General features: G+C 44.2%; 1 protein-coding gene across 8 annotated transcripts in view; it reads left to right on the top strand.

Moving 5' to 3' along the window:
* Positions 1 to 20256, top strand: part of adgrv1 (adhesion G protein-coupled receptor V1) — an 838553-nt gene that overhangs the window by 42065 nt on the left and 776232 nt on the right. For all 8 annotated transcript variants that reach the window (XR_005461637.1, XM_038805279.1, XM_038805282.1 and 5 more), the window contains exons 4-5: positions 14291 to 14386; positions 16559 to 16663. Coding sequence is in view for 7 of the 8 variants with exons in the window: in XM_038805279.1 (XP_038661207.1) it covers positions 14291 to 14386; positions 16559 to 16663 (201 nt within the window). In the remaining variant the exon portion in view is untranslated. The remainder of the gene's footprint in view (positions 1 to 14290; positions 14387 to 16558; positions 16664 to 20256) is intronic.

Raw genomic sequence — 20256 nt, 5'->3', positions numbered from 1 at the left:
CGGGGTTTAAATTGGAAACGCGGGCTTTTTCCTGCGCTAGAGGCGGAATGGGAGGGGTCTGTACCGGTCGGGGTGGAATGGTGGTTAGGTTACACCGGGGGATCGTTGGGGCGGCGGGGGCAGCCGGGGTCAGCAGGAGTCGGCTGACTTACGGAAGTACGATGAGAGAGACAACGCAGCTAGGGGGGCCCTAGCGAGGGGGGTGGTGAGGAGGGGGGGTACCGGGTTGCTGCTGGAAGAGCCAAAGGGGAACAGATGGTGCTCGGGGGGGGGGGGGGGGGGGGGGGGGGGGATCTGCCACCGTGGGGAACGGACCGTGTGGGTACTGCGGGCACATGGTGGGCCGAGGGAGAGTTATGGCTGACCGGCGCAGAGGGAGGGGGGATAGCCCCCCCGATTCGGCTGGTCACATGGAATGTAAGGGGGCTGAATGGACCGGTCAAGCGGGCCCGGGTGATTGCGCACTTGAAGGGATGGGGCGGATGTGGCTATGCTCCAGGAAACGCACCTTAGGGTGGCGGATCAGGTTAGGCTGAGAAGAGGGTGGGTTGGACAAATGTTCCATTTGGGGTTAGATGCGAGGAACCGGGGTATGCCGATTTTGGTGGGAAAGAGTTTGTCGTTTGTGCTGTCGAGCGTGGTGGCGGGTAGCTGTGGCAGATACGTAATGGTGAGCGGTAGACTTCAAGGGGAACGGGTGGTGCTGGTTAATGTGTGCGCCCCAAATTGGGACGATGCAGGTTTCATGCGGCGCATGCTGGGCCGGATTCCAGATCTTGAGACAGGGGCTTGATATTGGGAGGAGATTTTAATACAGTACTGGACCCAGCACTGGATCGTTCTAGGTCCAGGACCGGTAAGAGGCCGGCGGCAGCCACAGTGCTGAGGGGGTTCATGGACCAGATGGGAGGGGTGGACCCTTAGAGGTTTATGAGGCCGGGGGGTAGGGAGTTCTCGTTCTTCTCCCATGTACATAAGGCTTACTCCTGGATTGACTTTTTTGTCTTCAGCAGGGCATTGATTCTGAGGGTGGTAGGGGCGGAGTATTCGGCGATAGCCATATCAGACCACGCTCCGCATTGGGTGGACCTGGGGCTGGGGGAGGGGAAGGACCAACGCCCGCTGTGGAGGTTAGAGCTGGGGCTGCTGTCGGACGAGGAGGTATGTGGACGGGTCCGGAGGTGTATAGAGGGGTATTTGGAAACTAATGACAATGGTGAGGTGCAGGTGGGGGTGGTCTGGGAGGCGTTGAAGGCGGTGGTTAGTGGGGAGCTGATTTCTATTAGGGCACACAGGGAGAGGGGGGAGAAAAAGGAGAGGGAGAGGTTGGTGGAAGAAATGGTAAGGGTGGACAGGAGGTACGCGGAGGTCCATGAAGAAGGGCTTTTGAGGAAGCCTCGAAGTCTCCAAGCGGAGTTTGATATATTGACCACCCGGAAAGTGGAGGCGCAGTGGAGGAGGGCGCAAGGTACGGTATATGAGTATGGGGAGAAGGCAAGTCGGATGCTGGCCCACCAGCTCCGGAAGCGCGAGGAGGCGAGGGAGATGGGGGGAGTTAGGGATGGAGGAGGGGGTCTGGTGCGGAGTGCAAGGGGCATTAACGGAGTGTTCAGGACCTTCTGTCAGGAGTTATACCGGTCAGTGCTCCCTGGGGAGGAGGGTGGGATGGACCTCTTTTTGGACAAGCTGGAGTTCCCGAGAGTAGCGGAGGAGCGGGCGGAGGGTCTGGGGGCGCCAGTCGAGTTGGAGGAACTGATCAATGCGATTGGGAGTATGCAGTCAGGGAAGGCACCGGGGCCTGACGGATTCCTGGTGGAATTTTACAAGAAGTTTTCAGACCTGTTGGGCCTGCTGTTAGTGAGGACCCTGAATAGGCAAGGGAGGGGGGGGGCCTTGCCCCCGACCATGTCCAGGTTATTAATTTCATTGATTTTAAAGCGGGATAAGGACCCCCTCCAGTGTGGATCTTACAGGCCGATCTCGCTCCTCAATGTGGACGCGAAGCTGCTGGCCAAGATACTGGCCAGTAGGGTGGAGGATGTGGTCCCGCAGGTCATTCACGAGGACCAAACGGGTTTGTGAAGGGGAGGCAGCTGAATGTCAATGTGCGGCAGCATCTCAACGTCATAATGATGCCGCCGGTGGTCGGGGAGGCGGAGATAGTGGCATCGATGGATGCGGAGAAAGCTTTTGACAGGGTTGAGTGGAGCTACCTGTGAGAGGTCTTGAGGAGGTTTGGGTTTGGTGAGGGATTTATTAGGTGGGTGAGGCTATTGTATAATGCTCCGGTGGCGAGCGTGGTGACGAATGGGAGGAGGTCGGAGGACTTTCGGTTGTACCGGGGGACGAGGCAGGGGTGCCCCCTGTCTCCCCTGCTGTTCGTGTTCGGGATCGAGCTCCTGGCCATGGTGCTGAGGGAATCGAGGAACTGGAGGGGGATTGTGCAGGGGGGTGTGGAGGAGCACTGGCTGTCGCTGTACGCGGACGATTTATTGCTGTACATTGCAGATCTGGCGGGGGGATGCCAGAGGTGATGAGGATTCTGGGGGACCTTGGAGACTTCCCTGGCTATAAGCTCAATGTGGGGATCATTCGTAGCAATGATTCGTAGGTGGGGATCGGAGCCAAATGGAAGAGGATGGAGGCGGCGTCCTGTGTGGGCACGGGCTTAGAGGCGCTGGTGACGGCCCCATTGCCGCTACCCCCGGCAAGGTACTCTACGAGTCCAGTAGTGGTGGCTACCCTCAATATCTGGGGGCAGTGGAGGTGGCATAGGGGGGAAGTGAAGGACTCAGTTTGGTCCCCGATACGGGGGAACCCCCGGTTTGTACCAGGGAGGATAGATGGAGGGTTTCTGAGTTGGCACAGGGCAGGTATAAGGCAGATAGGGGACCTCTTCCTCAACGGGAAGTTTGCGACCTTAGAGGAGTTGGAGGGGAAGTGGGGTCTCCCCCCAGGGAATTCCTTTAGGTATATGCAGATTAGGGCGTTTGTTAGGCGGCATGTGGTGGAGTTTCCGCTATTGCCGCCAAGGGGGGTTCAGGATAGGGTGCTCTCGGGGACGTGGATCGGTGAGGGTAGGATCTCTGCAATTTATCAGGTGATGCAGGAGGGGGAGCAGGCCTCGGTGGAAGAGCTGAAAGCGAAGTGGGAGGAGGAGTTGGGGGAGGAGTTTGAGCAGGGGACATGGGCGGACGCCCTGGGGAGGTGAATTCCTCCTCCTCTTGCGCATGGCTTAGTCTAATCCAACTAAAGGTGCTGCATAGGGCGCATATGACTGGGACCAGGCTGAGCCGGTTCTTTGGGGAGAGGACAGGTGTGGCACGTGTTCGGGGAGCCCAGTGAATCACACCCACATATTCTGGACATGTCCGGCGTTGGAGTGTTTCTGGAAGGGGGTGGCGGGGACCTTGTGTAAGGTGGTTGTCTCCAGGGTGGAACCGGGCTGGGGGCTCGCTATTTTTGGGGTAGCATCGGAGCCGGGAGTGTAGGAGGCGAGAGAGGCTGGTATTCTGGCCTTTGCATCCCTAGTAGCCCGTCGCAGGATTCTTTTACAGTGGAGGGACGCGAAGCCCCCAAGCCCGGAATCCTGGATCAACGACATGGCTGGGTTCATTAAGCTGGAGAGGGTCAAGTTTGCCCTGAGGGGTCGGTGCAAGGGTTCTTCCGGCGGTGGCAGCCTTTTCCCGGAACATTAGTGGGTGGTCAACTTCAGCAGCAACCCGGCGTGGGGGAGGGGCTATGGGTTCATTATGGGGGTTTGTTCTCATGGTTTTATGCTTATTTATTTTTCTTGTTAATTTATTATTTTTGTATTGGAGGGGAGGGGTTACTGTTTTTCTTTGTGATAAAATTTGTTGTTGAAAATTTAAAAAAATTATTTAAAAAAAAAAGAAAACGCCCACACTCAGCCTCAACCTATTTACTCTCAAATCCATCCCCCCCCCAGGCCATTATGAGAGTTCTTTGTGAAAGATTGGATTGGTTTATTGTCATATGAACCGAGGTACAGTGAAAAGTATTGTTCTGCGTGCAGCTCAAACAGATCATTCTGTGCATGAAAAGAAATACATAATAGGGCAAACATAAAATACACAATGTAAATTCATAGATATGGGCATCGGGTGAAGAATGCTCAGTGGAGAAGATGTGTGAAGAGATCAGATCAGTGCATGAGAGGGTTGTGTAGGAGTCTGGTAACAATGCGGCGGAAGCTGTTTTTGAATCTATTAGTGCGTGTTCTCAGACTTTTGCATCTCCTGCCTGATGGAAAAAGTTGGAAGAGTGAGTAAGCCGGGTGGGAGGGATGGTTGATTATGCTGCCCGCTTTCCCAAGGCGACTGGAGGTGTAGATGGAGTCAGTGGATGGGAGACGGGTTTGCGTGCTGGACTTGGCTGTTTTCACGACTCTGTAGTTTCTTGTGGTCTTGGGGCCCAGCTGTTGCCATACCAGGCTGTGATGCAGCCAGATAGGATGCTTTCTATGGTGCAGCTGTAAATGTTGGTAAGAGTCAATGTAGATATGCCGACTTTCCTTAGTTTCCTGAAGAGGGGGAGATCTGGTGTCACGGTGGTCAATTTCATCCCTACTTGACCCGGAATCGCAACACTTGTGAAATTCAATTTTATTTAAAATACCAGAGGTCTTTAGTTGAGCCTAATAAACTACAGGTTTGTAACCTTAAAACACAATTACTGTTTATTTATAATTAGAATAAATATGAATTATGCAGTGAATACAGTTGGTTAAATGCCCTTTAACACCTGATGCCCCTTAACACCTGACACCCCTTAAATGCCCACCATATATATGTATATATACACACACACGACAGACAAACAAAGAGGGGAAAGAAAAAGGGTAGAAATAATAAAGATTAAGGTCAAAAGGTACGAGTCTTTATTTCAGGCGGTAGGTTCTTTCATAACCTTGCTTGAATCCCAGCCTTCAGTTTAAGGCTTTTTCTGTGGATTCATTCAGGTACCTGTGGCTTTAGCGATAAACACTCGGTCTCTCTTGAGAAAAAGTAAATCTTTGTCTCCAGCCCGAGATGACTTTCTTGTTGATCGATTCAGTCAGATTTTCTTTGGTTTCAAGAATGCAGTATTCACCACTTTTAGTGACTTTCTGGAGAGGATTATCTTAGGCTCTTGCCTCTACGCTGCCAGACACCAAACTGAAACCTGTGCTGTACTTTTCTTCCTGTGCTGTTACTTTTCTTTGTTCTTTATTTTAGATTAGACGGGCAGCATGGTCGGTGCAGGCTTGGAGGGCTGAAGGGCCTATTCCTGTTCTGTACTTTTTTTGATTCTTTATTTTAGTTTGGACGGGCAGCATGATCAGCGCAGGATTGGAGGGCCTAAGGACCTGTTCCTCTGCTGTACTTTTCTTTGTTCTTTGTTCTCTTTGACATCAAAACCAGCCTTGTGACTCTGAAAAACATCTCAGTGGGATCAGATCCAATCACCATCTGTTTCTGTGCAGACCATAGCCTTTTTAGGCCATTTCATTGCCCACCAGCCATATCAATCAATCCGGGTCATTACCGATGTCAGTCTAAAACAGTACAGCCTTCTTGTTCTTCCTGGTGAATTAAATGTGCAGACCAATTTGCTGGAAGACACATGCCCATTAATCATCCATGAATCAAAAGAGCCACAGTGAAAATAAAAGAAAGGGAAAATAAGGAATAAACCGGAACGAACAGAAAGGACCCTTAAACATGAGGGCACCGACATAGACAAACAATACAGAGGGAAAGGAAAAGAAAATATGAATAAATATAAAAGAATAAAAGAGTGGCATAGTGGCACAGTCGTTAGTACTGCAGCCTCACAGTGCCAGGGACCTGTGTTTCCTTCTGTCCTCTGGTGACTCTCTGTGTGGAGTTTTCACTTTCTCCCTGTGTCTGTGTGGGTTTCCTCCAGGTGCTCCGGTTTCCTCCCACAGTCCAAAGATGTGAAGGTTAGGTGGATTGGCCATGCTAAATTGCCGCTTAGTGTCATAAAGGTTAGGTGGGGTTTACTGAGTTACAGGGATAGAGTGGAGGCGGGGCTTAAGTAGGATGCTCTTTCCAAGTCCCGGTGCAGACTCGATGGGGTGAATAGCCTCCATCTTCACTGTGGGGATTCTAAGATTCTATGATAAGAACCGTTGATGCGCTTGGATGACTTCCAGTCACTGTCTTTCTGGAGTTCATTATTTTGTTTTGGCACTTCTTACTTCTCGCCTTGAGATTGTTTTCTCTGGCAAGATTTTCTACTTTCTCTGCAGACTCAAAGTCAATTCAGGTTCACAGCAAAGGATAAATCAGGCACTCGCTGCTCTCAGGACAATAGAGCAGTTCCTTCACTTCCGCAAGCAGGAGTGAGAGTTTCTTTCACTCCCAAGGTTGAAACACTTCTGCTAGGTTCTCTCAGCAAGCATCAGACTGGGACCTGTCAGACAGAACACTGCCCCTGTGCAACCCACCGGTTGCCAGTTAACCAATTGAACTGACTCCCTCTACAACCTCGTTCCTAAGATACACTGGGTGCCAGTGTAGAAAGCACAGTGTCGTGGCAAGCAGGAGATTTCACTGAGTATTCTGCATAAAGGCACATTCTGATTATGAGTCCACAGATCAAAATAATAAAATAAAAGAAATGGGAACGAAGGAAATAATCAGGAAGAACTCTTACACTGGGACGTGGATGGAGGGATGCGGTGGTAGATTGGCCCTTCACTGGCAGTCGCTTGATGGCCACTGTTAATGCATATATATTTACTCCACTGGGAAGGGGTTTTGTTCCAGGAAGCTGCAGATATCAGTTGCGATCTGCCCTGACAGCTTGAGTATTGGTGCTCAGACATGTCAAGTGAGTTGATCATCTGCCTGTGGACCCTGAGTTGGGTGTCTCACTTCCTTCCAGCTGGATCTTTATGTCCATCCCATTCATTAACCAATCTGGGTGTATGTGGTTGAAGAGGTGACAGCCTCTGGTGTTGCTTATGCTGCTGTAGATGGTGGCGGTGTAGACTCTGACACTGCCCCCTCACAGAGGTGCAAATTGGAACTATATAAGCTGTTCCAATTCTTGTGGCCGCAGAACAGTGCAGCTGAAGGTGAATGATGTCGTAGACAAGTGAAATCCCTTCCATGAAATTTGTAATCACCTGTCAAAACAGTGCTGGAAGTTACTGAGAGAAGAAGTGCTTTGAACAGCAACCTTTCATCTGGTTGTGACTGAAAATCTTCAGTTTCGCTATTCAAAGTCTTCACAAGCTGTCAGTTTCACAGAAGAAATTCTCTCTGCTATGTACCCACCCCAGTGACCTGAGTGAGTTACTGGCAAGGAGGATTTAACGATTCTTAGGTTTTTTAAAAAAACCATCTTAATTACTTAACTAACAGGTCCAAGGAGTTTCCCTGCTCACCTTTTATCATGTCCTGCAGAAATCTGGAATAGGGAGGGATAATGTCGGGATCATGAGCCAACATCAATTTCAGCAAATTCTACTTCATACATGCATGCAAATGCAACTCCTGTTGCCTGGTAAAAATCTGTCCTCTCTTTCAGAGTTTGCCTGATCAAAAGTACTAAAAATGTGCATTTATTTTTAATTCAAAATGCTTTGTATACACTGTAGTTAAAATCACACCATTGTGTGACTAAGCAGCTAAAAATGAAAAGAAAGCTCAGATGGATGGTTTTCCTTTCAAGTGTTGGTATTTCTGTCACTTTGTCTTTCTGAAGATGCTGCAATATTGTATTGTGATGAAAAAATAATGGATTGTGATTGAATCTTGTGCTCTCACTGGTGGTGAGCTTGGAAGCGAGAAGGGTATTTACTTAGGTGAGTTGGTGACATACTTTGACCCTGCCGTGTTTCCATCACCACCAGTATTACCATGCTTGACCACCTTGCCCATCTATCAATTGAAGCTCCGAAGTGATCATTAATTGGCCATTTCAAGACCTCTTTCTGCTGATGTTGGTATTAACCCAGGGGCAGGCAGACTTGTTGCCATGTGGCATTCTTGACTGTAAAACCGTGCAACCAGTTTGTGACCTGGCAGGGGACGGGGGTTCCTCATTCAAAGGGCCTATCAATTTTGCTTCTAATTTCCATCCCTCTATCACCTTCACATGGCCCATCTCTGACACTTTGATGTCTCTATTTCTTTTTCTGGAGATGAACTGTCCACTAGTATCCATTGCAAGCCCACCGATTCCCACAGCTATGTTGACTACAGCTCTTCTCACCCCAGGTCCTGTAAGGACTCCATCTCCCATCCCATTCTCCCAGTTCCTTTACCCCCGCCGCATCTGTTCCCATGATGCCACTTTCCAAAACAGTGCTGCTGACATGTCTTCCTCCTTCATTAATCATGGTTTTCCACGCATTGTGGTCATCAGGGCTCTCAACCATGTCTGACCCACCTCCTGCACCTCTGCTTTCACTCATTCCCTTCTCTCCCAGAACCAGGATAGGGTCTCTCTTGTCCTCCCTTTTTATCCCACCAGCCTCCCCATTCAAAGGATCATCCTCTGCCAATTCTTGCAGCACGATTCCACCAACAAACACGTCTTCCACATACTCCCCCTGTCAGCATCCTGCAGGAACCTTTCCTCCGGGCCACTCTGGTCCACTACTCTATCATCCCCAACACCTTGCACTCTTCCCATGCACCTTCCATTGCAATTGCAGAAGGTGCAACACCTGCCTCTTCACCATCTCTCTGCTCACCATTGCGGGCCCGAAACACTTTTTCAGGTGATGCAATACTTCACATGCACCTCCTTTAATCTGGTCTATTGCATTCGCGGCCCCCAATGGGGTCTGCTCCACATTATAGAACAGTACAGCACAGAACAGGCCTTTCAGCCCTCGATGTTGTGCCGAGCAATGATTACCCTACTTAAACCCACGTAACCTGTATCCCAACAATCCCCCCATTAACCTTACACTACGGGCAATTTAGCATGGCCAATCCACCTAACCTGCACATCTTTGGACTGTGGGAGGAAACCGGAGCACCCGGAGGAAACCCACGCACACACGGGGAGGACGTGCAGACTCCACACAGACAGTGACCCAGCCGGGAATCGAACCTGGGACCCTGGAGCTGTGAAGCATTGATGCTAACCACCATGCTACCGTGAGGCCCCTCACGGTAGAGAGGGGCCCCTCATTGGAGAGACTAAACAAAGACTTGCCATTTCAAGCAAGTCAGCGATCCTGGGACCCTGGAGGGTATCTTGCTGGCAGTAGCCACGGCCCCCCCACTGGTCTTTCTGAGCATGAGAGCTGCTGGCCTCTGGTTGGCTGCTAGCTCTCGCTAGGCAGGATTTACGCAGCCATGCACTTTATTTTCAGAGGAAAGCCAGCCAGTGGCTTTGCCTGTGACTCATCAGCATATGGTTTGGCAGGTCTTTCCTGAAAGGAAGGACCACTGGTTTCTTGCTGGCTCTCCAGAAGAACAAGATTTCTTTCTAGGAGCCAAATCTTAAGACATGTAGGACAGGGGGAGGCCATTCAACCCCTCGGGCCTGTCCCACCAATTAATGAGATCATGGCTGATCTGTGGCCCAGCTCTATTTACCTACCTTTGGCCCTTAATATCTTTGCTTAACAAAAATATATTTATCTATATAGATTTAAAATTAACTGTTCCAACTTGAACTGCTGTTCGTGGGAGAGAATTCATAACATCTCTCCTGAACGGTTTAGCCCTAATATTTAGACTATGCCCCCTAGTTTTAGAATCTCCAACCAGTGGAAATGGTTTACCATTGCCTATCTTGTCTTTTCCTGGTAATATCTTAAATACTTCGATCAGATCACCCCATAATCTTCTAAATTCCAGCAAAAAAATGGTCTATTTCGTGTAATCTCCCTTTATAACTTTAGCTTGTAGTTCATGTATCTTTTTTGTAAACTAACATTGCACTCCCTCCAAGTATTTTATATCTTTCCTAAGATGTGGTGCCCAGAGCTGCTCTCCATTCTTCAAGTGGGGTCTAACCAGAGTTTTGTAGTTGCTGCAGCACAACTCCTGTGTCTTTATATTCCAATCCCTTTGATATAAAGGCTAGCATCACATTAGCATTTTTGATTATTTTCTGCACCTATTTGTGGCATTTTAAAGATCTATGCATTTGAACCCCCAAGACTCTTTGGATATCCACTGTAATTAGCCTCTTCCCATTTATAAAGTACCCTGTCCTCTCCTTTTTTTGGGTCCGTAATGGATAACCTCACACTCTCTTACATGAGTTCCATCTGCCACAATTTTGCCCATTCGTGTCAATATCTCCTTGCAATTTTATACTATCATCGAGACTGTCTTTAATGCCACATAACTTTATATCATCAGCAAATTTGGACATATGACCACTCAACCAATTTCCTGACCTAATAATTTGCCCTAAACTCACCTTAGTTAACAGTCTCTTTTGTGGGACTTTAGGATGTGCATAGAGGGATACAGACCCAGAAAGTGTTGAAGAATTTAGTTTAGACGGGCAGCATGGTCGGCACGGGCTTGGAGGGCCGAAGACCTGTTCCTGTGTTCTTTGTTCTTTGTTATCAAATGCCTTCTGGAAGTCCATATAAATAACATTCATAGATATTCCTCTGTCACCTCTTCAAAAAATTCAATAAGATTTGTCAGGCATGATCTTCCCTTCACATATCCATGCTGGTTCTCCCTGATCTATTTTGGGACTTTGGCAAGTTATCCTCCTTTTCAGCTGTAAGTAAGTAAAGTCTCTATAGTTCCAGATGACTATACACTGCTTTCCCCTTTGAGGGGGAGAGCTGACTGATGGTGATGTAACCTGAGGATCACTACACCTCAGGCAAGGGGTAAGGTTGAGAAGGTGGAGCCTTCATGAATAACCTGAGCTGGTACGGGAATTGAACCCATGCTGCTGGCCACGCTCTGCATCACAAACCAGCTGTCCAGCCAACTGAGCTAAACCGGCCTCTGGTAAATACAGTAAATATCGAGGCAAAGTAATTGTTCAGCATGTCTGCCGTTTCCCCATTATCAATGGCAATAACTCAGGTCTGTACATTCTTCCCGTGTTTGCATGGGTTTCGCTCCCACAACCCAACAATGTCTCTACTTCCTACGGAAGCTAAAACAATTCGGCATGTCTGCATTGACTCTCTCAAACTTCTACAGATGTGCCATAGAGAGCATCCTATCCGGCTGCATTACAGTATGGTATGGTATGGCAACTGCTCGGTCCAAGATTGCAAGAAACTGCTGAGTGTGATGAACTCAGCCCAACGCATCACACAAACTTGCAATCCTCCCATTGATTCTGTATACACCTCCTGCTGCCTCAGAAATGCAGACCGCATTGTCAGAAGCCCCTCAGACCCTCTTCCAGACCCTTCCATCACGCAGAAGTCTGAAGACCCGAACATCCAGACATAAGAACAGCTTCTTCCCCACAGCTACCAGACTCCTCAACGACTCTGCTTGAACTGATCTGTTCCCTGTCAGAACACTATTCACGACATCCTATGCTGCTCTTGTCTGTCCTTGTTTCGCACTGTAACCAATCATTATTTGTTGATGCACCATTGTCAATGATTATTCTTTTGTCTACTATGTGCGTTTCCTTGGCCACAGATAAATACTTTTCACTGTATTTTGGTACATGTGACAATAAATATCAATTAATCAATCAATCAAAAGAAAGTCAATGACATTATCTCCATTTTCGACTTTTAGTGGGCCTATGTTGCTCTTGGCCACCAACTTTCCCTTAATAAAAATATAACATTTCCTTTTATTGATTTTGATGTCCCTTACAAGTTTCTTTTCATAATCCCTTTCACTAGCTCTTATAAACTGCTTTGTGACCCTTTGCTGCTCTTTGCATCTATCCCATTCGTTCGGATCTGTGCTGTGTTTTGCATTTTTGTAAGCTCTTTAGTTTTATACTGTCCCTAATGTCTTTAGTAGTTCATGGCTGTTTTTCTTGTGAAGTGGAGCTTTTTCCTCTTGGGTTTATACTGGCTCTGTATTTCATTAAATGTTTCTTTTAAATATTCGCCACTGTTCTTCAGTCGTTTGATCCATTAACAGATATTCCCAGTTTACTGTAGATAGTTTCTGTCTCATCTCATTGAATTCAATCTTATCCAAGTCTAAAATTGAACTAGCTGATTCTTGCTTTTCACTTTCAAATGCTATGGGGATAAAGCAGGGGATGGGATTAGGGAGAATGCACTTTCAGAGAGCCGGTGCAAATTTGATTGGCCATATGGCCTCCTTCTGCATTGTAAAGATTGTGATTTCTGTTTTAAATTATTATCTTTGTTATTATTACGACTCTGTATTTTGGAAATATTTAAAAATTTCGTTCACTTTAGACTGTGATCCAAAATCTAATTTAAATTGCAACTGCAGGTATTTCAAAGCAGAAGCTAATTCATTCATGATGGAGGTAAAATTTGAATAATGTGACACGTGAACAGTAAGATACTAAGGACATTGCTATGGAAACTGCCCATAATAGATTCCTGTGTGTGGCATAGATCAAATAATCATGAGTCTGAAACTGTGGAGCCATAATATTTATCACATTTCTTTTGGAGTTTCAAAACCATTGAATACTTAACAATGAATAATGCAAATGTCAGAGTTTGATCAGAGTCAGCACATATTGAATGAATCAGAATATTTTACCAGTAGTAATTTGGAAGAAATAGTAAAGTAAAATGTTTGACTATTTATACCCGTGTCCCTTATTTACGTCTGTCTTTTTAATGTACATGTACAGTGATTGTAATAGTCTGCCAAGATATTTTATGAAGTTGAGGATTTTAATGTTGGTTTACATGTGGTAGGTGCTTTCAAAGAGTGATATAGGATCATCAACTTAATTGAAACTGCACTTAAACTTTGTTATTTGTGTAAAAATCAATATATCGAACATTACTAGATTGTTTATGCAGATATTAACATTTTTCTCTTTGTGGTGTTTATAGGTGCTTCAAACTAACATTGTTTAAATGTAAAAATGTTTCCAACTTTAAAAACATTCAATTCTGCTTTCCAGTAGTTTAAATGTGATTTTTTTTCCACAGAAACCTTTCATCAGCACATTGTGATTTACTGTCCCTGCCTCTGATTCCTGTGAACCCATGTACCACATTTTTTTTCTAAGAAGCTGTTAAGTCAAATTTTTGGATGCATCTGAATCTTATAATATACAGTACCTAAAATTAGCTGTAGATTTCAAATTGTACATCTGATAAAGTTTTGAACACTTTTTGTCCACAATCTAATGAATTAACTTTCTTCTGTGTAGTTGTGAATAAGGTCTCACTTATGAAAATGGATTTTGAGTATGTAGTCTTATTGATTCTCATTACAGCATGGAAAGATTTCTTATTTTGCTTTCGCTTGGATTCGATGTAAAGTAGGTTAATCAATAAGAATTTTAGAACAATGTTTCACAGACCAGCTTTATTTAACACAATCCTGTGTGTTACTTTCATATATCCAGTTACCAGAAAGACGGGTTCAATGCATCTATCTTCCCACAACCATTCATTTCACTGCATGAATCAAATTGGAGAGACCTCTGACCTGGAATTGGGAATAGAATTCCGCTTTTTAACATTTAAGTCAAAGGATAATGTATAAAGGCAAAGGAATGAAAGGAAACTTATTTTCAAATAGAACTGCATACTTTATACCTTGTTTCTTATTGCTATGGTGTCATTAACAGGTTGTCAAACTGTGATAAATGAGTTTTGAAAGACTTCTTTATTAACATGGAGTCTTAATTAATCTGAGGTGCCCAAAGAATTTCCTTTCTATAAAAGATACAGATCAGGGCAATTTACATTTTTGAACAAAACTGTGATCTATCTGGTAATTAAATCAGTGTACAGAAACTATGGGATCTGACCTTTGTATCAAAACAGTTTTTTTGCAAATGTATTTTTAGTTTGGCTATTAACTTTGCATTGAATGTTCCATAAATTAAGTTGGAAGTGTGAAATGTGTTTCAAGGTGGTGCTGTTTAAAGTCCCTGTCATTGGGGTTTTGTAGATTACCTTATGTTTAATTGTTGATGATTGTTTTTGAAGACAACGTTAAGCATATAATAATAATTATTATCTTCATAAAAAAAGTATTTCTAAAAGCAGCTCAAGAGAACCAATCCAATTGGAATTATGCATTCAAAATCTACAGTTGTAAAAGCAAAAAAAACATTAGATACCTGACAAAATATTTTAATTAATGACATTACTGCATTTTTCTTTTAACCGTAGGGTACTTCTGCAGACGTGATGCTTGGAATTCCCAATATTGCCACAGTAACTATTCTGTCAAATGATAATGCATTTGGAATTGTATCTTTCAATATGGTAAGTACCTTTGTTCACCAGTATAATTGTTTAGTATATTTGGGATATTTGTTTCAGGCAAATTAATGGATGGAAAATTGTCGGGGTCATGAACCCAACCTCCTTAAGTATATTCCCAGCAAATATTGGGGGCCAGCCTTCAGCAAAGTCATTTTGTTAGATTGTTCTTATGGTTTTTAAATCTTATGATATATGCTGTAGGCTGTAATACAAGTCCCTATAGTGCACAATGGATATAATAAAGCACTTTCAATTCTGAAGGCACTGGAGCAGAAGATTGATGATGTGAAAAGAAAATCAACATTAAGGGCGCGATCCATCCGAATGGGAACAGAGTCCTATAGCGCGATTAGCCGGGTGTTTCCCGGCATTCCGAGCGCCGGGGAAAACCATGCTATCGAACAGCCATTCGGGTAGATTGGGGGGTTTCAGCAGGGAACATGCGGCTGAAACTGCATTTAGTCCCATTTTCTGCATTGAAGAGCTCTGCTCTCCAGAACTCTTCAGTGCAGGGAGAGATGGTGTTCCGATCTGTGGATCCCCTCCCCCCATCCACCCACCCACCCAGTGTGACCCACTAACCCCTCTCCAAGCCCCAACTCACCTATAAGTGGATCATCAAGCTTCTCCCCTCCCCCATGGCCCATTCCCCGTCGTGCGGAAAATGCCAGCTTGCCACCTTTGTGTGGGGCATTCTTGGAAGCACTTGAGAATAAAGAGGCAGCTCATTTTTTAAAAAATAGAGTTCAAAAACCACCTGCTCACCTGAATTATTGGATCCCTGCAAATCTATATAAATAATCAATCTTAACCCCCTCTGCCTTTGAAACTGCCTCCCCCCTGTCACTCTAAGTTCTTTTGGAAGCAATGGTTTGTGAAATTGAATGCAAACAATGCAGTTCAAAGCTTTTAACCTTCTAGGCAGGCGCACAGTCTTCTGTACTTTAAAGGGCAATGAACTTGACTGTTTGAAATCTACTTCAAAGGTTTCCACTGCATTAAAGGGATTCCTTCGACCTTTGTCTCACAGATCTTTGAACTTGGCATATTGACAGACCTTTTAAAGGGTTTCACTTTCACTTTATTATGAGATAATTTTAATTTTTAATTACTGACTGACTGACTGTTTAAAGGGTTTAAAGGCTCCAGATTGAAAGAGCAGCCAAACAGCCTCCATCCCAGGATAGACCCCTGACCTGAGCCCTTCCAGCCCAGCACAAGCCCCTGAACCCCACCTCCCATGAAGCATTCTCCTTGGCACCTTGGAGGAAATTGTAGGGAAGATTACAACCTGCCACCCCTTGGACTGCAAGCTGCTAGAGAAACCATTTTTAAATACTTGCACCAAATCTCGCCAGCATGATCCATATTGGCGGATGAAGCAGTCAGGAACAACATGGGCGACATTTGAATCTGGCTTCTAAACCAATAATAGCATTCAAATGAATACTGATGAACACTTTACATGTTCCCTCTGGCGCAGGAAACCTGTTATGGTCAGCAGGGCAGACTGAGAGGCCCGCGTTGGGTCTGATGCCTGGCGCAAATCCCGATTTTGACAGGCACAGGATTCTGGGGGCCATCGCGAACCTTGCGGCTAGCAGGCAGCCCTGGAGAATCTGGCCTAAATGTCTGAAAATAAATGAATGATCCAAATCCAATTTCTCTGCCATATTAATGTCTACACAGTATTAATGTCAGAATTGGTTACCTGCAAGAATGCACCTTCACAGGAAATGAAAGCATTACACAGTGAGAATATGCTTGAGTGATGCAGACAGAGATTTCTATCTCTATCTATTGTTGAAGGAAATTAGTCAGTACTGGCAATTTATTGGCAAGATGGCAAAACATTTTCCGTTTCCACAAAACAGCCATACATTATCTTAATAAACGCTTTATTCCTAACAAGTGACAACAGCCATCACTGACTTACATGCCATTAGCTCATTTATATTAAAACTTGGCTTTTTAAATTTTGCAACCCATATTTATCTTGAGGTTGAAAGTTTTTTTCAAAATGGGCTTCCATATAACACTATTACTGAACCACTCTATAAATTAGATTCATTTGCCTGTGAGAGTTGGGTGTTGTTAAGGTTACAGATCTGTCTATGCTGTTCAGGCTGAGAGGTATATCGCTGAAGTTATATTTCTCCATCTTTCCCTCAGTCTTCCATTGTTATAGTGGATGAGGCAAGGAATAGAAATGAATTAGTACCGCTTACTCTAATCAGAATGAAAGGAACCTATGGGACCATAACTGTGTACTTTGTGGTAAGTGATATCAAATTATTTTTCAGTCTCATTTTAGCTTAATAACCGAAACCAGCATTTGGTATGCTGCCGCTGGCTAATTAACGTAGAACAGGCCACTTGTTAACAGTTAGTCACCTGACTTAAATGACAATTAGTATCATGGTTTTTGGACCTGATAGATATGATTTCTGATGGGACTTATTCCATTGAAATCCTCTTTGGAAGTCCTTTACTATTCTACGGCTACTTTCTTTTAACATATTTTTGAATATTTGTCTTTCCAGAACAGCATCCAATTTCCTATATAATGTGTATTTTTTAGTGATTTTATTGTTTGTTTTTATTTGACCATAAAATTATAATAACCTCCAGATAGGAAAACCTTGCGTTAATGTAGGGCCTGTGAGATCCTCAGTATGTACTCTATAGCCAATGAGTTATTTTAAAAATGCATGATTTGTTATGTAGGCAGATATGACAATGAATTTGCACAAACCAAATGTTCGTGGAGAGAAGAATGTCGACCAGGATACTTGGAGAATTGCCTGACATTTCAAGAACTTTCTAAATAGATAATAATGTCTTGGTTAACCAAAAGAAATAACAGATGACATATCTAAAAATGTGGTATGCCTTCAGAACTGCACTAAAAAAATGTTAGCCTAGATTCTGTGCTCAAGTCCTAGAGTGGGTCTTGATCTCTCAAATTGCTGACTCAAAATGCTGTCCTAGTGGGTATGAATGTAAAAGTAGTTGAATGGCAAATAAATGGATACTTGTTTAAACTGAGTGGGATCTCACTGATTGTTGATAGGATCACAAGTCCTTCTAATTTACATCAATGATTCAGAAAAACAATTAAATTAATTGCATTTTCAGGTAGCCGCAAACTGGGAGGGCCAGTGGTATCAAATGGAGGCAGTTGTGAAATTACAGAGCAAATTGGCTAAATATGTGAGTGAATAGAACAGGCAAAATTTAATGTGGACAAATTAACTATAATAGACATAGGAAGGGAAAATGGGCAACATGTTATCCATGTAGAGGGACAGGTAGTATTGAGAAACCAAGGGGGCTGCAGAAGGATTTGGACAGAATAGGAGAGTGGTCAATGAAGTGGCAGATGGAATACAATGTGGAAAAGAATGAGGTTATGCACTTTGGAAGGAGGAATGGAGGCATAGGTTATTTTCTAAATAGGGAAATGCTTAGGAAATCAGAAGCACAAAGGACTTGGGAGTCTTCATGATTCTCTTAAGGTTCATGTGCAGGTTCAGTCAGCAGTTAGGAAGGCAAAAGCAATGTTAGCATTCATGTCGAGAGGGCTAGAATACAAGACCAGGGATGTACATCTGAGGCTGTATAAGGCTCTGGTCAGACCCCACTTGGAGTACTGTAGGCAGTTTTGGGCCCCGTATCTAAGAAAGGATGTGCTGGTCTTGGAAAGGGTCCAGAGGAGGTTCACAAGAATGATCCCTGAAATGAAGAGCTTGTCGTATGAGGAACGGTTGAGGACGCTGGGTCTGTACTTGTTGGACTTTAGAAGGATGAGGGGGGATCTTATTGAAACTTACAGGATACTGTGAGGCCTGGATTGAGTGGACATGGAGAGGTTGTTTCTTTCCACTTGTACGAAAAACTAGAACCAGAGGACATAATCTCAGACTAAAGGGATGATCCCTTAAAACAGAGATGAGGAATTTCTTCAGCCAGCGGGTGGTGAATCTGTGGAACTCTTTGCCGCAGAAGGTTGCAGAGGCCAAATCACTGAGTGTCTTTAAGACAGAGATAGACAGGTTCTTGATTAGTATGGTTTTATAACTATTTTCCTAACAGCACTGTGGGTGTACCACCAATTTCTCGAGGGCAATTAGGGATGGATAATAAATACTAACCAAGCCTGGGTGCTAACACATTTTTAAAAAGGAGTCATGATTACACTCTACAGACCTGGAGCCAGGGCAGAGAAGAGCCATAAGGCTGATCGTGCTTCATGAGTATTTTTAGAGCTCCACTCATCCCGGCAAGGAGAGAGTATTCCATCATACTCCTTACTTGTGCTTTGTAGATGGTGGGCAGGCTTGTGCAATTCAGTTTCTGGTTAGTAGTAACCCCCAGGATGTGTTGGGTGCCAAAGTACCCTGACAGAGTACCAATATTTAAATAGCCCAACGTAGTTCTCTGAAATGTTGTCCAGTTGTTGGCTTGTATTTTAGTTTGTCTAGCCCTGATGGCTCCCACCCATTCCCCAGGCCAACCCCTGTACCCACCCACCCCACTGGCTCTTCATACCCTTTATACTTGCTCTTGGCACTTCTTTGCCCACTCACCCAGGATGCACTCTGTACAGAATCAATGAACCGTACAGTCCCAATGGCATGTGTGAAACTGCTTAAAAATCCCATTCATAATTTTCCTAAAAAGACTGCGGTTGATACAACCCTACAGAAATGTCAATCAACCAGTCCATTAAAGTATCAATAACATAAGTTTTATATGCCCTTTATCCTGTACATGTAAACATTGTACAAATGGCAAAGGAGATCACAGAAAAATAGCTTAATATAACTTCATGAAGCTGTAAAGGATCGTCGCACCTGTGTCGTAAGAGTCACTCACATCTTTTAATGGGAGTCTCAGCTCTCAGTCAAGTGATGAGCAGCATAGATGGAAGTGGTAAATGCACGTAGCTTCTGTATTTTTAAAGCAATTCCACATATGCCAATGTTAATATAGAGTTCACTAGTTCTGGAGAGAGTGCATACTGGCTGAATGGGCATGGAAGTACCATGGAGGGTATGACGGGCCATTGGGATGGTTGGGGCATGACTTAGTGTGTAACCAAAATCTTGAGGTGTACAATAAAAGATCAGCTAGGTTTACTGAGTCTTGAATATGACTGTTTGTTGTTTATTCAGTTTGTTGTTCACATATATTTACAACATCTTATTAATTGTGGGAAAATTAAGTTTGATGTTAAAACAATGTTTTGAAAAACATTAATCACCAAAGTAAGGAGACAGTTTGAGTGAATTGTGTCGCAGGGCTTGCACGTCATTTGAATCTTTTCTTTTTCAACTGGAAACTTATGTGTTGGAAGTTTGGCTAATGTATAAACTTTAGGCGTTCCCTGAATCTTATTAATAAAAAAAAAATAAGTGTTCTTACTTTCCTTTCATCTTTTACTGGGAAATGTTTGACCTCCACTCAACATCACCTCTTTAAAGCGCTTTCCTTGAAGGCAAGACTGAGAGTGAGAACTCAAATATTTGAGCAGCTGAGAGACAACGCTTACTCCATTAGTTTGTACCAATTATGAACCATAATTTTACTTATAAATTTATAGAGGGCATTTCTTTCATGTCAAACAATTCCTGTTGGTATCAGTGAGGATTAAAAAAAAACTTTATGCCTTACATTAAATGGTGACTACAGGAGTATAACTCCTCATTTTAAAAGCAGATTATGTTAATATGAAGATTGCAGGTACATTTCATTATGCCATTGTGTGAAACTGTAATTGTGTAATGCTCTCTGTTGCAATGTCATCTACCTGAAGAATTTCACCATTTGTATAAAAATGAATAACTATCTTGTCATAATTATTATAT

Source organism: Scyliorhinus canicula, chromosome 8, assembly GCF_902713615.1.
Source record: "Scyliorhinus canicula chromosome 8, sScyCan1.1, whole genome shotgun sequence".
Classification (NCBI taxonomy): Eukaryota; Metazoa; Chordata; class Chondrichthyes; order Carcharhiniformes; family Scyliorhinidae; genus Scyliorhinus; species Scyliorhinus canicula.
The sequence above is the reverse complement of the archived record's forward strand: the minus strand, read 5'-3'. Positions and strand labels throughout refer to the sequence as shown.